This window comes from Balaenoptera ricei, chromosome 15 (genome assembly GCF_028023285.1).
Source record: "Balaenoptera ricei isolate mBalRic1 chromosome 15, mBalRic1.hap2, whole genome shotgun sequence".
Classification (NCBI taxonomy): Eukaryota; Metazoa; Chordata; class Mammalia; order Artiodactyla; family Balaenopteridae; genus Balaenoptera; species Balaenoptera ricei.
In genome coordinates, this window is record NC_082653.1 from 66,797,227 (window position 1) to 66,820,707 (window position 23,481).

The following is a 23,481-nucleotide window of genomic DNA, read 5'->3' on the forward strand; positions in this document are numbered from 1 at the left end:
TATTACACTTACTTGTCAGGTTTTCCATAGTTTTCAGCTACTTCAACGCTGTTGGAAAACTTGAGCCATTAAAAATTAGTGAAAGCATGGATGCACTGGAGTGCGTTTTCGCTTTTTACCTGGGGTTCTGGTTCCCACATGACTCGGAAAGCGGGTCCCCAGCTCATTCTCCTCGAAGGTCCCGATATTGAGTATTGAGTGTGTTCGCGTCCCACTCAAGGGCTCTCCCCTTCCTCTGAGCTCGTGCTGGGATTCCTCCCCAGAAACATCCTCGAATCTGTACAGAAACAAGGAAACAAGCCACTGCAGCCCTGATTTAGAGTCGTCAAGCCCTCAACCAACGGATACTTCAGTCAATAAGCCTTGTTCAAACATTCTTAGAGAAAGTAAAGAATAAAACACCAGGAACAGCCCGGAAAACGCAAGGGTCCCGGGGAAGCCCCACAAACCTCCCCGCTCCGCGCTCAGCCGGCTGAGGACGCACTGGGGCAGAGCCTCCGCAGTCGCTCCCTCAGACAAGGAACCTTTGGAAACGGAGCGGCGGTTCTCACTGCGGAAGCAGCGCCCGAGGCCGTGGGGCGGGAACCCGGGCCGCCCTGAGGCGCCTTTGGTCGGAGAAGACGCGTGCGCCCGCCCCCTGCCGGCCTTCGCTGCGCACTGCATGGAGGGAAACCGCCCCGTGCCCGTTAGCCGTGACCGCGCGCCCCCTCCTGGCCGTTCTGGGAACGTCCTGGGAAATTCTCAGCGAGGTGGTCACTAAGCTGGGGCACTGCTCCAGCCAAGACTTTCCTCTATCGGGCCGTGTCTTACCCACAGGGGCTGGAAAACAAAGAAATCTTTGGGTTTTTTGAGTGTTGAATGAAACGAAGAATTTATGTATGTATTTGCATAAATTGTACTGCTGTAAGCACCGGCCGCATAAATACAGACTACTACTTACACATGCTAAATGGCAGATGATTGTGTTTAACCATGAAAATATTTCGGTGAAACCAAATTTTCACATTCTTTACACGAGTTTTCCATTTCGCTTTCATCTTCTTCATTTTTAAAAAAGCATTTCTGGTCATTTTTAAATATGTGAAATTCAGTTTATACCAGACAATTTCTCTAGCATCACCATCTTGATCGTGAGAGCTTATTTTAAAAGTTGCCATTTGGTGACATACACATGACAGGGTCAGAATGCAAACCTAGAGGAAGCTACATACCTGTTGTTAACTCCTTGGCTGATGTTTTCCATGAAAAGTGCTTTAGAGATGGCAGATGGATGAAATAACTTCCATCAGTCCCACAAGTGACCAATTTTATTACCTTCAAATAATAACTTCCATCACTTCACAACCAGAGGAAGACTTGGTGAAGCAAGAATTTTCTGCTTTGACCTAAGAGAAGGCTGTGGTGTTTCAAACTGACCACCTACCATCCCCAGATTGGCAGTGGGCATGAGGATAGCAACCCAATACCCTGGTGCATGTTGCTGGTGCCAGAGAGAGCAGTATGGACCTTATTCTAAAATAGTTTTGGTTGTGGGTCTCAACCAGTCTGTAGGCTCCCTCAAGGAGCAGTGGAAAGGCTTCCTTTGTTTTGCAGGGTTAAAAGTATTCTCTGGGCTGAGTCAACTTCACACGCACCTTTTCCCAAAAGCATTTAAAGGCATGCATATTTCTGGCCTAAGAAGCCTGGGCAATTTAAGGCTAGTGGGTTGAGGTGCAATTTTTCATAGGGAAAATAGAGCATTTGATGCTGTCTGCAGCACGGTCGCGTGTGTTTATGTGCACACTGCTCTCAAGGAAAATGTGACCCACAATTGTTTAGGAATCACTGGTACAAATGTTTCACTGAGAGTAACAGAATGAATACACGTCCCCGTGTTCACTCATTCATGCATTCGCTCATTGACCAAATATGTTCCAGACCTTATTTTGGTTCTGAGAAGTAAATGGTAACTGACAAAATGTCCCTACCCAAAGAGCTCCCTTCTAGTGAAGAGGGGTGTGAAAAAAACAAGGAAAAGCCAAAGAAACAATCAAACAAAATAAAAGAAGTTGTGGGAGAGTGTCGGAGAAGCTATCCCCTTCCGTCCAAGGCCCATAGACCCTGCGGGAGCCGCTGCCATTGTGGATGATTGGGAGGATCCGGTGCACCAAGCGAAGCTGGCCGAGCAGGCTGAGCGATACAACAAAACGGCGGAATCAATGAAGAAAGCAGCAGGGATGGATGTGGAGTTGACAGCTGAAGAAAGAAACCTCCTATCTGTTGCATATAAAAATGTGATTGGAGCTAGCAGAGCTTCCTGGAGAATAATCATCAGCATTGAACAGAAAGAAAAAAAAAGGGAGAAGACAAACTAAAATGATGGGAGAATACTGGCAAATGGTTGAGACTGAGCTAAAGTTAATCTGTTGTGACATTCTGGACATTCTGGACAAGGTTTTCTAATTATAAAATAAAAGAGGACTACCGCAGGTATCTGGCTGAATTTCAGGAAGGAGGTTGCAGAGAACAGCCTAGTGGCTTACAAAGCTGCTAGTGATATTGCAATGGCAGAACTTCCAACGCATCCCATTCACTTAGGTCTTGCTCTCAATTTTTCTGTGTTCTACTATGAAATTCTTAATTCCCCTGACCATACCTGCAGGTTGGCAAAAGCAGCTTTTGATGATGCAACTGTAGAACTGGATACGCTGATTGAAGAAAGCTACAAGGACTCTACAAGTATCATGGAATCGTTATGTGATAATCTGACTCTATGGACTTCAGACATGAAGGGTGATGGTGAAGAGCAGGATAAAGAAGTGCTGCAGGATGTGGAAGATGAAAAATCAGTGAGACACAAAAGCCAACAAGAGAAACCACCTCTGACCACCCTGCACCTTCCCATTTCACCCCTCTTGGAAATTCCCCCATTGTCACTGAGAACCACCAAATCTGACTTTTACCTTTGGTCTCAGAATTTAGGTTCCTGCCCTGCTGTTTTTTGTTTTTTAACAGTTTTCAAAAGTTCTTTTTTTTTTTTTTATCTTTTTTTTATCCTAACTTTTAAAAATTTACTAGTGAAAAGAATTCACTAGTCACCAATGCAGGTTGCTGAGCACCAACTCGATATGCTGAAAATTGATGATGATAACAAGGAGAAAGAATCAAGCAGTAAAATAACCCTTGGCCCTAGGCAGCAACTTAACCTCTCAAAGTTCCAGTTTCCTCATTTGTCAAATAATGGTACTAGCAGTGCCTACTTTATAAGAGTTTTGTAAAGATTACATAAAATAATAGCATATGGGATCCCAGGAAATTATGAAGTATTGCATGCATGTTAAAAATAGCTGTTATTACTATGGGAACAGTTTCCAAATGAAACAGATCTCCGAAGATGAAACAGACTCCTAGCATCTGGATTGACGTGCTTACAAGACCCTGAGGAGCAATTCAACATTCTCAGTCTCTGATCCAAGCAGCTTACCTAAGGGGTTAAGTGTAGATTCTCTATTCTGATATGATTTGCAACTTCTCCATCAAAACCTATGCTGGGTTACAATTGCTGTAGTTCCTCACTCACCACGTACAGAGTATGCTCCCTAAGGTCCCAGCTAATGGTCCAAGCTGCATGTCCATGTACTCCCTGGGGTCTCCTGCATAACAAGGTCCCTGGGGTTTATCATCACTGGAAGAAATCTTGGTCCTTCCAAAAGAATCATTAGAGGGATGGTGGCAATCTAATTGTGGTGACTTATTACCTTGCCTTCCTAGTTGCCTTCTGGCCAGTGCTTTCACAAAGGTCACCAGCTTTGGGCACCTCTGACTCTTGCTGACTTTGAAGCCATAAATCGCTGTGAGAGATCATTGCCTAAGAACTTTGACTTTGCTGGGGATGTGCTGGACCAGTGGTCCCAAAAAGAGAAGGTATAAGATGATGGGCTTCCCTTAGACGCTTAGTGTCCACCTATCTCTCAACCTTCCATTTCCTTGTTCTGTGGTCTGCTTTTAATTCCATTCTTTCATCCCTCTGGTTTCCTTTGTTTGCCCTCGTCTCTCCCCAGGGAAGAACTTTGCTCCTCAACTATGTATGGCTGCCTTTTTCCTCAGCCCCATCTCATCATGATTACTCACAGAGTTATGCCTCTTTCCCTTCATTTTCTCCAAGTCCCACACAGTCACTCTCTGCTCTCCAATTCATTTGTTGGGGTTAGTCACAAAAAGCAGTAATTTGAGCTTTGGTTTTACGAATAGTTATTGTTGCCGTGACTGGGAAAGAAACAGAGGTTGAGAAGAATAAAGCAATAAGCCTTATGACGCATTTAGTGTAGCCTCAGGTCAAGGTCCCTGCTTACCACCCCCCACCTCCTGCCAGGTACTAAGCTGAACATTTTACCTACCTGTGCTTACCAGAATGCACTGCAAGGGCCTGTGCTTCAGAAGATACACTAGACATACAAGGTACTGAATATGCGGAATCAATCCTTCCTATTAAACAGAGGGGAAAGTCTTCCTTCAAATCCATTGTCTTTAACAGTGCTCTTACACTTGGTAAACTCACTTTTGAACAAAGAGTGGGTAGAAGCTGATAATCTCTAGATAAAATTTAAGGACTATTTTATTTTCAGTATACATATTTATTTTTCAGTAACCCACTTTCAGCAGGTGGTACCGATTTTCCCATATGGTGGTAAACACATTTTCCTTCTTAAGTAAAAGTAAACAAGTATAAGTGAGTCGATGTAAAGAAGAATACAAAGATAGATCTGGCAAAATAGTGATTCTCAAATGACTAAAGATTGAGAAATACTGACCTATATTATTTCATCAAATCCCCACCACCACCCTGGGGGGTTGCAGATAAGGAAATTAACCTCATAGAAGTTAAGCTACGTATCCCAGGTCACCAGTTCCAAAGGTAAATGAACCAGCTCCTGATCTTACAGAGCTTTCATCCATAGGATCGGGACACATCTGTGATACTGCACAGTATAATGGAGTCCCCTGGAACGTAAGCACAAAGCTGCAGGAACACAGAGAAGTCAGAGAGGAGAAGTGGGAGCTAAGAAAGGCTTCACCAAGGAAGTGAAATGGAAATTGGGTTTTGAAGTATTTTCCAACCAGGGAAAGTAAAAGAGCATTCCAGATAGGGGAAGAAAGGAGGAGTGATATTTTCCCCCAGGTAATATGTAAAGCAAAGAGGTTTTGCAGTACAGATGACTCACTTTCTAGAATCATGTATAAGAAGTTTCCTCCAGAAAGCAATCAAGTTGATGCTCCTCCAGCAAAGGCCCGCCATCTTATTCTCTGTTACCTATGAAACCCAGAGCTTGGCCTTTCGGGTAAAAAAAATGATAAGTTCCTAATCAGTCTTAGTCCATTCATTAGGGCTTTTGGTTGGAACAGAATCTAACTTAAGCAAGAAAGAAAATTATTGGAGGGGGTGGGAGGGAGACGCAAGAGGGAGGAGATATGGGGATATATGTATACATATAGCTGATTCACTTTGTTATACAGCAGAAACTAACACAACACAGTAAAGCAATTATACTCCAATGAAGATGTTAAAAAAAAAAAAAAGAAATTTATCGGAGGGATGTGGAAGAGCTTGCAGAACTGGGTTGGAAGCTGGAGTTTTAACTAGGACAGGAACCACGACAGATGCATAAGCACCAATAGCCAATAGACTGCTCTAACTATTTTCTATCTTTTTGTTCTTCTCAGAAAACTCAAAATCAGGGAGAGAAGGTATGATTGGCCCAACTTGGGTCACAGGCCCAGGTCAGGGAAGGATGGGCACCCTGATGGGTTATCTCAACAAGGCTGTATTTGAGAGCAGTTGTTCCCCCAAAGACAAACCGGGGTTCTGTTACTGGACTCCACCAGCACAGGGGCTGAGGGGAAGTCACTGAGGGTGTCCCATCTATTTGATGACCACTCATATAAGCCTTCTCCTCTCTTTCCCATGTGCCCATGCATGCCCAGACAGGAGACAGACCAGCCAACCCAGCCCTGTGGTGAGTGAATGGCAAAGGGGACGAGGTGAAATGGAGCTTTGGAGAACTGGGCTCCTTGTCCCGAAAGGCTGCCAATGTGCTCATCAAGCCCTGCAGCCTAGAGAGAGGAGACAGAGTGGCCGTGATTCTTCCCCAAATCCCAGAGTGGTGGCTCATAAACATGGCTTGTATGAGAACAGGTCAGTGCCAATACTTAACATTTCTAAATCATGCAGAAACAGAGAGAGACTGAAAGAAGAGGTTTTTCTAAATTGTTAGTTTTGATTGAAGTTAAGTTTACAAAGAACAGAAAAATAAGAGTTGAAATTAGGAGCAATCATGATGCAATAATAATAAAACTACCTTAAGAGGTAAGTATTACTGTGATGCCCATTTTGTAAGAGAGGAAACTGATGTTCAGAAAGGTTAAGAAGCTTGCCCAGAGTCACAGATCTAGAAAGCTATGCAACTGGGACTTAAACACAAAACTCTATCAAAGCAAATGTGGGTACCAATGCCTCTTTGCAGTGCTGGTTATGATGTGTTCATCCAGATGCTCTAGAACTAACTTCTCTGAATATATTTGGATTCTCCCTGACATGGAAGTACAAAAGGAAGAAAAAGGATTTTATAACACAAGGATTTGTAAGACTATGGCTGTAGGTTCCAGCTGGAAAACCTCTGCCTCTTTCCAGACAGAAAGATTAATGTATTCAATGACACATTTTCTCCCACAGTAGTAATTTATAACATACCCCAAATAAAATTTCTATAGGATTCTTTTCCCCTCTATTACAGAAGTCAGCAAAAACCATGGCCTATGGGTTGGCCATCTATTTTTGTAAATAAAGTTTTAATGGAATACAACAACACTCACTTCTTTTACATATTGTCTATAGTTCTTTTTGCTCTACGACAGCAGAATTGCTAATTGAGACAGAGATGGTATGGCCCACAAAGTCTAAAATGTTTACTATCTTGCCCTTTACTGAAAAGGTTTTCCAATCCCTGCTCTAGAACACAACATAAATGTTTATAAGTCAATTAAAAATAAATAAGAATACCAAAGGATATACTACTATACAGAACACGAAAACGTTTGTTGCAATATCATTTATAATAGAAAAAAATGGAAACAACTATATAGGAACAATTAAATAACTTATCAACTTAGCTGAGAATAAAGTTTAGTGGAGGTGTGTTTATTGCTAGTTGAAATTATGATGCCTCAATTTCATGGGATGTCATTAAAAAGATAATAATAAGGATTTCATAATGGTGTTGAAAAATGCTCTTATTGCCAATATTAAATACAGCAATATATAAAATTCTTTTTGCATTCACTATAAAAAGGAACTTGCAAATGTGAAACTGTGGGTTGGAAGGAGATTAAAGGTGGTTTATTTGTGAGAAAAAATGTACTAATATTACTTAACATAATGTATGCAATTTGTGAAATGCTGAGATTAAAAACAAACCCACAAGCTGAATGGTCAAAAATATACAGTTAATTAAATCTTAAACAAGCAGCTGAGGATTATGTTCTCAAGCTCAGAATAATTAAATCTTCTGAGTGAATATTGAGATGCTAGTACTAAACACCACATGGCAAAATATTTTGCTTTTGCTGTGAAGTGTATACAGTCTAAAATTCACTAGAAGAGAACTTCCTCTTGACCCCCAACGTGTCCATTGAATACATTCACATCACAAATCCACCAAGAGTACTAATAATTTCTGAGCCACTAAGAACAAGCGGTTTGCAAAATAAATAATCTTATATTTTTATATTGAGTGAATGATAAGAGATGTTTTCTTGATTAACTTCCTTATCATCACATATTTATTCATTTTCTCAAGAGGGGATGACATGTAAGAGCTTTTAAAATATATGCAGTAATTAAAGTTTCCTTCCTAGGAACTCAATTCCACATCTCCCTATTTAGCTGACTTCAGGAAACTCACCAAGAAATAAGGAGTCTGGTATATGACACAGGTCTTTGGAGTCTGGGAAGTGTATCTTTGAATCTTGGTTCTGCCACTTACTCACTTTGCAACCCTTGGGCTGGTTGCCATCTATACACTGGGATTAATTTTAAGTGAGATAGCAGGCACTTATCAAGTACTCAATAAATGGTAGTGGCGGTTTGTAATGCTTTACATACATTCCACTTTCTTCCCATTGATTTGCTTTAGAAAGTGCAAACCGTCTTCCCTCTGTTTTTCATCTAATTCTGCCATATATGTTCTTCTCATAAGGAACTAGTACATTAAAATCAGGCCCATCTCAGGCCAGTGTTTATAATTATCTTTTTTTTTCTTTTTTAATTTATTTATTTATTTATTTTTGGCTGTGTTGGGTCTTCGTTTCTGTGCGAGGGCTTTCTCTAGTTGCGGCGAGCGGGGGCCACTCTTCATCGCGGTGCGTGGGCCTCTCATTGTCGCGGCCTCTCGTTGCGGAGCACAGGCTCCAGACGCGCAGGCTCAGTAGTTGTGGCTCACGGGCCCAGTTGCTCCGCGGCATGTGGGATCCTCCCAGACCAGGGCTCGAACCCATGTCCCCCGCATTAGCAGGCAGACTCTCAACCACTGCGCCACCAGGGAAGCCCAGGCCAGTGTTTAGAATGAAGTGAGAAGCTGGGATAAATTAAGCATTGCCAAAGTAATGTAGGCGAAATTTGATGATGCCAGACCACTGGGAAGACCCAGGTTTGAGGGCTGACTCTACCACTTGCCAGCTATGACCCAATCTCATATTCCATCAAATGGCAACAACTACATGGACCTACACGGTTGCTTAGAACAGTGGTCTCCAAGCTTTTATGGTTACACAGTCTATCAATAAAAATATTTGGGACACATATACTCCCATCTGGATATAGTTATTTAAGTTGTTCTACTCTGTTAATATAGTATGTATATTATAAAATACATACGAAAATGAGATAAAGTCATAAACAGAATTCTAATATCTCAAATAAATTTTTTTTTAATTCTCATTTCTTCTCTCATCCCCAGTGGATTATCTTGCCAAACTCACTTTGGAGACCACTGGTTCAGAGGACTGAATGAGATGATGTTCATGAAAATGTGTTATAACCTGTAAAGTGCTATTTAAGTGTTACATAATAATGACTCAAATGTTCCACAAAAATGATACATAATAATAGCCCACCATTATAATGCCTACTTTATACCAGACACTATTATTCTCCCCATTTTACAGAGAAGGAAAGGAACACACAGAGAGATCAAGTAACATGCTCAAGGTCACAAAGCTAGTAAGTTGCAAGGACAAGATCAGATCCAGGGACTGTCAGACTCTGAAGCCAGTGCTCTAAGGATCTCCCAGGGATCAGGGTCCTGTGGGATGTCCCTGGGGACCAAGGCAAGGGTAGCTGAAGGTTAGATTTCGTAGCTCCTTGCCACCCAGGCACAAAGTCCAAGTTTCCACAGTCCACAGTCTACTCAGGGCCCTCCCTCTTTCCCAGGGCTTGTCTTCATGCCAGGAACAACCCAGCTGACAGCAAAAGACATCCTCCATTGGCTGCAAGCATCCAAAGTCAAGTGCACTGTAGCCAGTGAGGAGGTGATCCCAGCAGTGGAGTCCATTGTTTCAGAGTGTCCCGGCTTGAAGACCAAATTCCTGTTGTCTCCACACAGCCAGAATCGGTGGCTCAGCTTCCAAGAGTTATTTCAGTGAGTATTTTCCCTGCCTCATCTGTAGTGCCAGCAATAACACCAGTCACAACTACATCTCAGAGTCTCCTTGATTCCAAGGACTCAGCATACTGTGGGTTGATCTAGGCTTCTTCCCAGGAAAGAATCACCTAATAAAAGGTGTTTAAGGGACTTCCCTGGTGGTGCAGTGGTTAAGAATCTGCCTCCCAATGCAGGGGACACGGGTTTGAGCCCTGTTCCGGGAAGATCCCACATGCCGCGGAGCAACTAAGTCCGTGCACCACAACTCCAGAGCCTGCGCTCTAGAGCCCACGAGCCACAACTGCTGAGCCCACGTGCCTAGAGCCCATGCTCCGCAACAAGAGAAGCCACTGCAGTGAGAAGCCCGTGCACTGCAATGAAGGGTAGCCCCTGCTCGCTGCAACTAGAGAAAGCAGCAACAAAGACCCAACACAGCCAAAAATAAATAAATAAATTTATTTTTTTTTAAAAAGTGTTTAAGGACAGAAGGAAGGGATGTAGCTCTGCTTCCATTTCTCTGCTTCCTACCAGGGCCTGAGATGAGTATCCTGCCTGGCTTGGCTCTTGCTTAACTCCCAACACTCTCACTGCCTTGACACCCTCTGGCCACCATTTTATTCTGCGAACATGGCCCATCTCAGGGCCTTTGCACCTGCTGTTTCTTCCATCTGGAATGCTCTTCCTTAGTCCTTTTCACAGTTGACGCCTTCCTGTCAGATTTCAGCTCTAATGTTTTATCATCAGTGAGGCTGTCCATGACCAACCTGTCTAGAGTAGAGTTCCAAGCCACTCTATCACATCCTGGTGTTTTCTTCATGGTACTCATCACTATCCAGATATCATATCCATTCATTTGTTCCTTTATTTACTGTCTATTTTTCTGCTCTACAGTAGGTGTTGACAAATTAGGGCCCATGAGCCAATTCTGGCTCGGTACTCACTTTTATAAATAAAGTTTTATTGGAACACAGCCACACCCATTTGAGTACACATTGTCTATGGCTGCTCTCATCTTACAAGAGCAGAGTTGAGTAGCTACAGCAGAGACTCTATGACCCTCAAAGCCTAAGATATTTACTATCTAGATCTTTACAGAAAAAAATTTGCCAACCCCTGTCCTAAATTGTAACTTCCCAGAAGGCAAAGGCGCTGTTTGTCTGTTTGATTGATCACTCTATCCCCAGTTCCTACCATTTAGTTGGTGCTTAAGAAATACTTACTGAGGAATGAATGAACAAACAGATCACTTACCCTCAAGTTTCCTCATATGTAGAATGGAGATAATTATACTGCACATATCTCAAGTGTTGTTTTGAGGATAAAATAAGCTAATATGTGAGAAAGTGCTTCCTAAACTGTAAAAAAAGGGAGTAAAATGTTAATTAATAGTATTATCCTTCAAAGAGCTGTTAAGTAGCTTATGTTTAAAAAAAAATTCTTCCAGAGAAGCTTATAAAAAGAAGCCATATAAACTCTGTTGAATAAAGGCAGTTTCCTTTGTTGGAATAAAATTTTATCCTACTAGCTAATGTAAACCAAATCCTATTGGTCAATCCCAAAATTCTCTCCCAAGGCCACGCCACAGAATGCTGTTTGTGTCTTTCATAAACTGAGTACCTTTGGATAAGTCAAGTAACATCTCTAAAATTCTGTATCTTAGCCGTAAAATAGGGATAGCATAGTATCTACACAACTGAGTTGTAGAAGAATCAAATGTGATGAAGCATGTGACGCTTTTAGCATAATACCTGGCACAGAGTAATCACTCTGTAAGAATTACAGTAATTATAATTACTATTATGATTATTCTCAAGTTAATAAAGTCATTCAGCAGTGTAGTAATTCCCTAAGGTAGTATTATTCAGATTGAATATGCACATCCCTCAGTAAAATATTTTTTACCACACTCTAATACATGTTTATTTCTTTATAAATTATATACATGTACTTTTGTGCATCACACAAATATCAAAAATAAACATTTTAAAGAATGAATTCTAAAATACATATAATTTGAAGTTCTCCTATTTTCTTCCCCATCCCAGTTGTCTTGCACATCGCCTGGGCAGCAAGTTCCCCCACTTCTAAGACCCCTGTCCTAAACAACCCTGCAACATTCGGCTGAGTCCCCAAGAAACCTTAAAGATGCCACAAAATTCACAGAAGACAGAGGACTTTGAACTCACATGAATTTCACATTGAAATTTACACATTTGGGGAGTATTTTTCAAGATAAAGGGAATCCCCACTTAAAGCCAATAACTTTGGAGTGTCATAACTCCAAAAATACCATGGAAGAAATATCAGAGCTAGACTGGTCTGCCATGTTCAGCCACCATCTTGGGGCCCATATTTTGCAGAACCGCCTCTGCAGAGCACAGCTGTGTGGAGACAGGAAGTCAAGAACCAATGGCCATTTATTTCACCAGTGGGACCACAGGCTCTCCCAAGATGGCCAGCACTTTCAGAGCAGCCTCGGAATTGGGTACACCCTCTGTGGAAGGTAGGCAGGAAAACTGTTTTTTTAAATTCTCCCCTGAACTACCAACATGTGTACCCGATTGCCTAGTTGGCACATCTACTTAGATATCTCCAGTGAAACATCTACAAAATAGAACTCTTAATGTCTTAGCTCAGTAAATGATACCATCTAACCAACTGATCAAGCAAGAACTTAGGAACTGACCTTGATCCAATCCCCACAGCAGCATGTCTGGCTCCTTCTCCTTTTTGCCAAGTAAATTTACCCACCCAGAAAGGCCTAAAACTATCATATTACTCTATTTTCTTTCTTACTGAGTGACCATGAGATGAGCACATGTTAATGGAAGAGAATAAGAGGTTGTAGACATCACCTCCAGTCATGACCTTTAATTAACCACTGCTGACATCTTTGTCTTTCTCCATCATACCACTTATCCCATCATGACCCTGTGCAGCGCTCCCACTGTGTACTGGATGCTTGTGCAAAAAGACCTTAATAGGTATTTGGGCAGAAATCTCCATTTGAACCACAAACAGAAGTTATAATCCAGCATCACGGATCTCCCCTTTTCAGCACAGGATAGCCCAGAGTTTCTCAGTCTCGCCACTACTGACATTTTGAACCAAATAATTCTGTGTCATGGAGTGCTGTCCTGTGCTTTGTAGCATGTTGAGCAGCATTCTACCTGGCCTCTACCTACTATATACCAGTAGCACCTCCCTCTCCACCAGTGATGATGACCAAAACTGTCTCCAGACATTGCCTAGAGTCTCCTGGGGGGCAACCCACCCGCCGCATCCCCAGTTTAAGAATCACTGGGAAGGCCTTTAAGGGCAACTGAATATTTTTCCAGAGACAACCAGAGCTCTACAATCCCAGCACTCCCATCACCCCCACCCTAAAAAAAACCCACAACTACATTTATACTGTCTTGAAGTTAATAAAGTCTTATGACTTGAAGCTTATATTCAACTTAGCCAAATCACCTGAACATTAGATGAAGTTACAAAGTATATTTATTTAACTAATATGAATTCAATACATAAGAAGATAAAGAGAGAAACAATTTAAGTCATCAGAGTCACCCCTTTCTCCCCTAAACGTGGATGCTTCAAAGCCAAAACAAAACAAATGGGAAAAGGACATCCTTTGTTTCCCCAAGGTGTAGACATCTAGGAGGGAGAATGCTATGAGAAACAGAATAAAGCAGATATGAATCTTCTCTTTTCCTGATCAACTCCTTGTGGCCCTCAGAATGTGAACATCTTGCTCACATTTCAAGATTAATTCAAGGGCTATTCTATTTTGAATAGACACAATTCATGTCCTACCAAACCCTACTACCCATTTTGGGGCTCACTGTATCGGTCGGGCTGTCCCAAGCTTTCTCACCTGAGTCCTGTAGGGCAGCTGAGTAGTAAGACACTGGTTAAAAGCTCAAGCTCCAAAGTCAAACAGGCAGGGCTCTGCTACTTTCTAATAGTGGACCTCAATCACTCAAGAGGACCTTGCTAAGCCTGCCTTACCTCCATCCATAAGAGATAGTTAAGAGCTACCTCACAAGGTTCTGGAAAGAATTCAATGTCAGCAGCATGCTTGGTGAGTGAGATACTTGACAAGTGGTAAGTGCAGAGTACAGATTATTCAACACTGTTCTTTATTATTTGGGAGGCCTTGGGAGAATTCTTTAACTTTTTTCAGCCTCAATGTCTTCATTTATAAAATAGGGTTTGTGAAGATTATGAGAGTGCTCCAAAAGCCCTTGTAACATAAAAAATGTTCAATTAATATTAGCTGCCATATTTCTTGGCTCATAATAAGTGCTTAATATCCTTATTAGCATTTTCTCCGAACTTTTCCTCTCTTGAATAACCTGCTAAAATGTAAACTCCACCAGGAATCTTTGTTTTAATCATAACATGCCCCACGTGCCTAGAACAATGTCTGGCAAGAGAGTAGGTGCTCAACAAATATTCACTGAATAAACTTTCCTAAGACTTGCCTCTCCTAGCTCTTTGCTTGTTGCTAATGTCCTAGTTATCTGGCAATGAAAGCCACTCATATTTCTCTCCCCAAAGACCCCATGCAACTCTCTCTTCAGATATAAATTCAAGAAGCTGCGGCATTGCCTGATGGGAGGGGAGCCACTCAATCCAGAGGTGCTGGAACATGGAAAGTGCAAACTGGACTAATGCTATACAAGGGCTACGTACAGACAGGTGGTATGTTTAATGGACAAAGCTTAAGTTTACCCTTTCAACCCCAGGACTGCCAACTGAGCCCCTGAAGTGCTCCCACCATGCTCTACACTGTGATGGTGTTTCCCAAAACTTCTAAATTGCCAATTAGGTTTGACTGAAGGGGAATTATGATTATTACTTGGTCTTCCTGCCTCCTCCTCACACAGGATAAGTCTCAGAGGTGTTAGGGGTTGAAGAGGTGCAGAATTGAGTAGCTCATCTTTCCAATGCACTGGGAAGGACCCCAGAGAGCCCCAGTGGGGAGTTACAAGGTGCACTTAATGGCACTCTTAGTCAAAAGGAGTGATTTTCAAAGTGTGGTCCTCAAACCAGCAGTATCAGTAGCACGCAGGAATTTGGCAGAAATACAAACTCTAATACCCCTGCCCCCTCCCTGACCTACAAATGAGAAACTGGGATGGGGCCCAGCAATCTGTTTTAACAATGTTCCAGGTGACTCTGATGCACACTCGAGTTTGAGAACCACTAGTCTCAGATAATATATTTCAGAAGATGAGACTGAATACTGGGAAAATCAGTCAAAGCTGGGTCTTGGATTTCATTGTCATGATATAGCTACAGAAAATGAAATTTTACATAGTTATATAAAACATGTCCTCTTAATAGGGAATAATTTGTGCCAATCAGAAAGGGCAAGAAATTAAACCAGGTTCAGTGGGGAAAGGAGTACTACCCTATGATGTCCAGGTGGGTAATATCTAACTGGTTCAATAAAGAACCAGTTAGTGTTCAGCATTGGTCCAAATTCCTGATGTGTCTGAAAAACAAATGTATCAATATAAATTGATTTTTTTTCCTGCAGGTAGTGAAAGCTTTTGTTGTCTTATCTGCACCCTTTAAATCATCCAACCCAGAGAAATTAACTCTTGAACTTCAGGATCATGTAAAAAAATCAACTGCACCGTATAAATATCCAAGAAAGGCAAGTATTGTGCGCAAAAGTTAAAAGTGTGTGTTACCAAATAAGGATCTAAACTAGTAAGTATATAGATTTTACTAGCTTTTGACTTTATAGTAACTCATTATATAAGTAGAAGACACCTGTTTCAACTTTAGCCCTAAGAATTTTGCTTTAAAATATTTTATATTAGGACACTACAAATGTCTGAAGAACTAGAATCTTTAGTCAACTCTGCAATACAAAGTAACTACTAAGGATCTTTATCAGACTAATCAGTCCCATTCCATATGAGGAAAAAAAATTATTTTTTTAAGACAGCAAATTGTTTTTAAAGACAGCACCTGACTTATCTATCATAGTACTCTTGGGCCATTACACACTCATAAATTCAAAGCAGGGTGCCTTTAAGTATCAAGTGACCAAATTTAAGGCTCAGGATGAAGATATTATCCAAAGAAACTGTGGAATCTTTCCTGAAACCTTCTTCTTCAAAGGAGGGATTTAAGCATAATTCTGTATAAAGACACACAGATGGCACTGCAATTTCCTTCTAGTCTTAGAATCCTATTAGTTGATATTGACTGATCCTCTACATGAGAATTCCATTTCGACTGGCATCATCTCAGCTAAAATGTAGTTAATTTCAACCTAAGAACTAGTTACATTTTCTCCATTCAAATCACTAAATTAGTGACTAGTTGCTTTTCGGAAATGTTTGAGGACATTTTAAAATACAGTAGTCATATCCTGAGGGAGAACAAAAAGAGTAGTTTACTGTCATGTCAAGTCAGGGAATAAGGGGAAAATTGTATAAACTCAAAATTATCTCTAAACCTCCAGGACCCAGCTCTTAAAAGGTCAAAAGCCAAGAATTAACTTGATGTTTCTCTTTGCATTTAGTTGTGGCCTCCATTTCCCTGGGGCAATAGAGACCCAGGTCTGGTTTGAACTGGAGGAAAGCAATAGAATAAAGGGATTATTCTTCTGTCAAAGCATACAGGTGAATTTGCACTAAAAACCAGTATGATGGCGCTCCACTGTCATCTTTATATATAAATGGAACAGTTTCTGGTGACCAAGGCATCCAATTAGCTTGTTAAGACAACACCCAGACGCTGACACTCAATGCCAGAGAGTTTCATGAAAGCTCTCCCCTATTATACTGACAGTTGGGAGAGTAAAAATGGAATCAAGTGTCTCATAATACGTTTTTCTGTTAATTAGGTGGAATTTGTTAAAGAACTCCCAAAGACGATCACTGGGAAAAATCAAACACAACGTTTTAAGAGACCATGAATGGGGTTGAACATAGCCTGACAAGAACACTGTGGTATTAAGTAGTTAACAGGGCTGCTTTCTTTTAGTCCTTGCTTCCTGATAATTCAGTGACTACTCTCTTAAAATGCTTAAGATTTTTCCTGGTTGAAAAATTCAACTGAATTTTTGTTTTGTACTTTGCCAAAAAATAAATAAGTAAAAATCTAAAAATATTTGGGAAGAAAATTGTTACTATGACCAAACAACAAAGGCAATGATTAATGACTTGTAGTGTTTAAAATAGCAGGGGTCAAATGATTAATTAGAGAAGCACAACAGACAATGAATTTATCTTCTACCTGATTAATTCAAAATAAAGATTAGAACTATTCTAACAGAAATGCTCAAGACAGAATTTCTTCTGCTTAAAATCTTTATATACTACTAATTCTTTAAGGTGAATTAAAATACTAATGTTAAAGTAAGGAATGTAAAGAATTCAAAAGCCAATTAAGTGAACTTAATTAAGTACTGTACTATACATTTTGAAGCAAACTCACTGTAAAATATCTAATGCTTGAATAAGATACAAAACGCTTAAGAGTTTTTAGTTATTCAAGAGCAATTAATAAATTTTTGTGTCTTTACTTTTTGAACAATGTACATGACTTTTGATACATAATTTGACATAAAAACATCTTTTATGATATATCTACTTTATGACAATAAAGCAAGAGATTTACTAAGAGGCAGAAAGAGAAAGGAGAGATAGAGAACACCAGTCTTTAGGGAACAAATTTATTTTGATTTTTCTGAAAACATCAGAAACTATTAAAAACAAGCTGAATATCTGGCCATACCAAAAGCAAAATACAAGTAAAAATAACATTTAGAAACCATGTTTAACTAAAGGGAAACATGTTTTAAAATATCAAATTTAACACTCTTTCCTCCACAGAGCGAAACAAGTTTTACTAAACCACAACACTTAAGTGGAGTTTAACTGACATAATTTTTTAAAATAAAAATTAAAAGGACAAAAAGCACTCAATTCCCACCCTGGAATCTCGTCATTTATAGAATAACATGCTCAGATGTCAGTGAAAATAAACAGTTGGTAAACCTGAAAATAAATCTTTCAATGACTGAATTCAGATTCCAACAGAACACAGTACTACCTTACATTTGGGGAAGAATAGCTTTTGTCACACTAAGGTCTTACCAAATACTGGTAAAAATAAATACAAAAGAGGATTAAAAACAAACTACTAAATCAAAATCTTTCTGTAGAGTAGCAGCTTTCAAAAAATAAAAGGAACCCAGTTCCAGAGGGTTGTACGTACATTCTGTAAGCATACAGCCAATTTTATTCCCAGAGTCTTGTACTATCAAAATAAAAGTTATCTTTGTCTTGGAAAAAGTCTGATGAAGGCACCAAAATCCTATCATCCGTGTTCCCCCAATGATAGTTACAATGCTCCTATCATCCTTTCAAGATAACTTCAACTTGTTAAGAGTTAACATTCTAAATATCTAAAGATATATAAGGAAGTTCCAGCCTCATCTGCACCAGCAAGGCCCTTTCTATTCTCTTTGCTCCTCCCAAATCCTTCGTTTTACCGGCAGGACCACTAGCCAGGAGGATAAAAATATATTTCCATGTTCACTAGCCAATAAACAAACATAGCCATTGGTGCAGGAAGACTTAACACTTACAATACTTCCGAACTTGTTAAAACTTAATAAAATCCAACTCCAAAAGCTAATTTCACGACCCCTTAGTATTCTCAATCCGGACATTTAATTTTGCAGCCCTCTTTGGTGTCTGTCTCTTCCATCTTTTTTCAGTTTTACCCTGGCGGAACCCTTGAAAAAACTTTCAAATTAAGGGGATCTTCAATGTATATGAGTGTGAGCACTAAGTTGAAAGACACTCTTGTTTCACAGAAATCCAGAACTGTCAGAAGAGGACTCTGAGTTCTTCCTCTTCTCTCAGTGAAAAAATCCCAGGCTGAGATTTTGCGAAAGGGTTCCTCACCCAGTCACACACCAGTGTTGGGAAAAGGAGGGGAAATGTTATTTAATTTGGTTTTGCAGTTCTGCAAGAGCAGTTTAAATAAGGCCTGAGACTTGTTGCTTTCTTCATTCTCAAATCCAAGTGGCTGTGGAAACATTTCAAGAGTGCCTTATGCAATGTAATTATTCCAAAGAGTCAGTTTCTTTTAATCTAAGACTCCTGTCACTTTTAAGAAAAAACATTTTCCTCCAGGCCCTTGCGGAAAACTGTTCATTTGTTCTTGCAATGAAAAAATGTCTCCTAAATAGACTAGTTTCTGTAGCCATTCTTCGTCTTCAAAGCATTTAGCAAAATCTAGCCTAGTATTTTATTGTACTTATAATTTACTGGTAATTCACCTTTCAACTCAAATATCCTGTGGAGAACTCTTCCTCTGATAAGTACTGGATTTCTGTATGCAGGAGATTTATGTGCTCTTTGTTCAGGTTTCAGTTTTTTTTTTTTTAAACATTCTTGCATAAAATGGATCTTTAATTAAGTTAACCATTTTTGTAGCATTATTTAAAACTTTCTTCATTTCATCTCCAAGTTTTTAATATCAGCACTTCTCTGTGAAGAAAGCAGTGTGCTATAACATCAACGTCAGGATTTTCTTTTATTAAAATGAGGCAAAACTTGTCATGGAGCCAGCCACTGATGGGGCACCAGGAGTACAGATGACAGACTATTGTTTTTCAGATATGAAGACCTACTAAATTTATACTGACCATTGTTTTGGGAGGCTCCTAGCAGGCAAAAGTTTCCTTGAATTTCCTCATCATTTACAAATCTTACAAATGCTACAGCATGACAAATATTCATGAAATCTGTTGATTCATCAGCAACTGCTGCTGCTTTTAAACAAAACCTCTTTAGCATCATGTGACATAAGTCAATTTATTACATTGAGAGAAAAATCTTTTTAATTTCTTGTACTGCTCCTTGACCTAGCATTTTAATGTTGGTACTGTTAGATTCTTACCAACTATGTGAATTTTTCTTTCCTGGAAAAAGTTCTGCTACTACATAATTTGCTTCCTAAACCTTTTCACTGAATGTGATTTTTTGAACAAAAGCTTTACTGTCTTGATATTCCAAAGCCATTAAAATAATCATCTTTATTTGTCAAGGAGCTATGATTTATAGTTACAACTGCTGAAGCAAATGTTCGGTTTGTAAGTTGCATTTCACAAAGGATATGGAATGGAACAGCTTGAATAATAAGTCCATTTACATTGTAAAGTAGCTTACATTGTAAAGAATTTGCGTGCCTTGCTGCACTAGTATACTGTAATAACTCAGAAGACTAATTCTTCATAACTAACCTCATCAGAAATATCTCTAATTGTATTCCTAGAATGAACACTTCTATCTCACACCTTGCCTCCAAAAACTGCAGCACTGCACCGTCAGATTTGGTTGTAACAAATGTTATGAAAACATAAAAATGGGCATAGCTTCCACTGCAGGGAGCGCGGGTGCGATCCCTGGTTGGCGAACTAGGATCCCACATGCGTCGCGGAGCGGCCAAAGAAAAAGGCGGGCGGGGCATAAAAACTAAACAAGAAAATCACAAAAAGTACAAAAACTTCACAAAACAATACACTTCTAACCTATATGGCCCATGTTTTTGCAATGTTTACAACAGGGTGGCAGGGGACAGCTGAGTTGCAAAATGCAAAAATTCCTTCCTTAGAATGAAAATTTCCCTCTGAGTTTCGATTTCACAGAGCTTGCTCACTCCCGTAAGTCAGCTGACAGTGCAGAAGCGGGGGAGTGGGGAAGGTAATCAAGAGGGAGAGGCCAACATCACCCTCCCACCACCCTCCGCTCTGTGCAGTAGCGTTCACCAATTTATCCATAGCCTCTTCTAGCTCAACCAAATGCACACTGCCATATAGGGCTGAAAGATCTCTAACAAAACTATTAACGGGGATGCTCAATTATTGTGAGTACAGCATTATGCAGCACACAAACTCAAAAACAATATTTTTAGTAACAATTTTATATAGAATCCCAGCAACATCCCACAGAACCGCAGTTGAGAAATCCACCTCCAACACCAAACGATTTTTTTTCCTATGAGAGGTCATTTTCATGTGACTCAGATCCTTCTGTGACTTGACTTGCAAGTTCAGGTTTAGCGGCCCCCTCACTCACCACATGTGTCTCAGATCCTTCTGTGACTTGACTTGCAAGTTCAGGTTTAGCGGCCCCCTCACTCACCACATGTGTCTCAGATCCTTCTGTGACTTGACTTGCAAGTTCAGGTTTAGCGGCCCCCTCACTCACCTCATGTGTCTCAGATATTGGTTCTGTCTGACCCAGCTCCTCACTATCCTCTGGTACCACCTGCTGGTTATTTTTTCCTTCTGCTGGGTCATTTTGATTTGATTTGTCACCAGATTCCAATTTAGCTTCTTTCCCATTTCCTGTTAGCGCTGCCTGCTTTGGGTTAAGCTGTGACGAGTCCTTGGCACTCTTCACCACCTCCTGGAGATTGTATTTTCTGAACAATGTGTAATCTTTCACAACACTCAGGCAACAGACAGCTTTAATGATTTCTACTACCACTGTGTATTGTGGATTGGTAAGATCTACTTTATTTTCCGAATTGAGGCTGCCTACTATTCCTGTAACAAAAATAACAGGAAAACAGGCTAAGAAGGATACCTTTAAGCTTGGCGGATACAAAAACAATCTTTCATCTCCTCCTATTTAGAATTTGTTAAAACAATATGTATATACTAGTCCACTCTTCTACATGGACTTCCATCAAATTCCCTGAATGCTTTAAATAAATAAATACAAATAAAATCCTGAGACATTTAACAAGAGCAACTTTTTCCCCAAAGAAAATTCAATCTTGATTTGGAAAAGACTTTAGTATCTAACTACCAAAAAAATTTCATACCCAACATATTGAAAAGTTAGGTTTGATATTATTTAAGTGCATTTTAATATACTTGTTCTACACTCAAAAATGTAAGCCTTAAATCTCAAAAAAAAAATCTTATAAACAAGTATTTACCATGGCACACCTATGTAAAATCACTAAGAGAAACATACCTGCCAATTCTTTGATAACTTCTTCTCTATTCATGTGACTGTTATTTCGAGATTTATATACAATCTGAAATGTCCCTTTGTTTGGAGCTTTAAACCAGGGTTCCAAAAATGTTTCTGCATATTTTTTCATGTCTTCTAAGAAAGCCTTGCATGTGCCTGAGATGGGTAACATTCGTAGAATAACCCGAGTCTTCTTCTTCTTGGTTTTGTATATATCTTGGAGAATATGATGCACCAATTTCTCAGGTTCTAAAATAAAAAGAAAAAATCAGCACAGAACAAACAGGTAAGTTTAAAAGTTCTCAGACATTTTAAACTCTTCAAACTCTCTAAAATGAATTTTCATTGGCAGTGACATAAATTGACAGTAGAGTAGAAAAAATCATTATAATGAATTTTAAACAAGTTTAACCAACCATTTTTTCCAATTAATATTTCTTTGGTGCCTACTCTGTATTAATACTGTATCTCATATTTTAACTCTGCTTTTATCAAAAACAATTGTTCTTGAAGACACTGGAGTTAACTTATTTGTGATGTCTAATTTATCTGACGGCAACACCATGCTGTTGTTTTCCTGTATCAGCAGCAACTATCCAAGTAATAAACATTAAATAGTACATGCTTTTTTACAAAAACAAAACAAAAATCTGCAAGTCACTTAAAAAGGTTTAATCAATCCATTAGCTAAGTTTGTACAGAAGTCTAGATTTCAGACTTCAGAGGAGCCCCAGAGCCATGAACGCACAAGATCATAATGTAGTACTCAGGAGGCATCCTGACTATATACGAGTCTGTTTTGGGCTGCTCAGTGTTTTCAATATTTTTAAAGTAGTTAGCTACATTTAAAAACCTAGAAACTTCTCCAGATTTCCAACTTCTTTTGAAAAATCAGAAGCTCTGGCTCTCCTAAGACTACATTCCCAAATGGCTGGAGCCATTCCAAACTGCCTGGGGTTGAGTAGCAGCTGCTCCTTTTAGACAGAACCGTGTATTCTTCTTTTGCCTAAAGTTACATACAGATAAAGTGGCAAAGCCAGGTTTCCACTCCTAAGCCCTATGTCCACCACCCCATTCTACCTCTCCATATGCCTAGTGCTAACACAGTGTAGAGAGGATGCAATCAAATGATTAACTGAGCCATGCCCATGAAGCCATTTTCTAGGCAGTGTTCTTGGAGAACAGGTGTCCAGATATTACAGGATCAATAAATCTTAAAATGTATTAGTCAGACACACCTATCCCAAGTGTCCTGATGAAGACTACATTATTTGCTCCACTCTCCACTGACTGGAATCTTCTCAGCCTCATCTCTGTAGATGCCTTAATGTCACCAACTTCTTTCTTCAAGGCGGCCTCCACATCATCATCTTCTCCCTCACTTCCAGATGGTTGCTGATCCTTGTCTGCAAACTGTTTGCATAAAACTAATGAGCAGAAATGCCACAACAGCTTATGTTAAAAGCTCTTAATTAACTACTCATGTTGAAACCCCCAGTGGCAGATGATTCAATATTGACAATAAAGCTTCTTATTCAGACACCATTCCCTCCAAAATGTGGAGGAAGAAGGGAGTTCTCTCAGACTGTGGTACATATCATTTGAAAATGTTTTCTAAAGCATCTTGACAGTCTGGGGCAGAGGGAAATGTGCTCATCAGATGAATCATTTCAGGGTGGACCTTAATCCTATCAATAGATATGATTGCACCTGATATGACACTCTCCTTTCATGAGATTGAACCAAATAGTTACGAAGTTAAAAATCCTTACTCCTGT

The 23,481-nt window shown here is 39.9% G+C and overlaps 2 protein-coding genes and 1 pseudogene across 10 annotated transcripts in view; 1 reads left to right on the forward strand and 2 right to left on the reverse strand.

Moving 5' to 3' along the window:
• The window catches only part of LOC132349529 (acyl-coenzyme A synthetase ACSM1, mitochondrial), a 62,215-nt gene extending 62,076 nt beyond the window's left edge, over positions 1-139 (reverse strand). For both annotated transcript variants that reach the window (XM_059897964.1, XM_059897965.1), the window contains exon 1: positions 120-139. The gene's annotated coding sequence lies outside the window, so the exon portion shown is untranslated. The remainder of the gene's footprint in view (positions 1-119) is intronic.
• Positions 1-23,481, reverse strand: part of THUMPD1 (THUMP domain containing 1) — a 39,577-nt gene that overhangs the window by 14,503 nt on the left and 1,593 nt on the right. For 7 of the 8 annotated variants that reach the window (XR_009497684.1, XM_059897973.1, XM_059897976.1 and 4 more), the window contains exons 2-5: positions 22,942-23,116; positions 21,704-21,952; positions 20,927-21,267; positions 120-277 (exon numbers count right to left, since the gene is read on the reverse strand). Coding sequence is in view for 7 of the 8 variants with exons in the window: in XM_059897973.1 (XP_059753956.1) it covers positions 164-277; positions 20,927-21,267; positions 21,704-21,952; positions 22,942-23,116 (879 nt within the window). In the remaining variant the exon portion in view is untranslated. Of the gene's footprint in view, positions 1-119; positions 278-17,360; positions 21,268-21,703; positions 21,953-22,941; positions 23,117-23,481 lie in introns of those variants that run through there. The other variant, XM_059897970.1, reaches the window with a different exon arrangement.
• Positions 662-16,627, forward strand: LOC132349387 (acyl-coenzyme A synthetase ACSM4, mitochondrial-like; annotated as a pseudogene).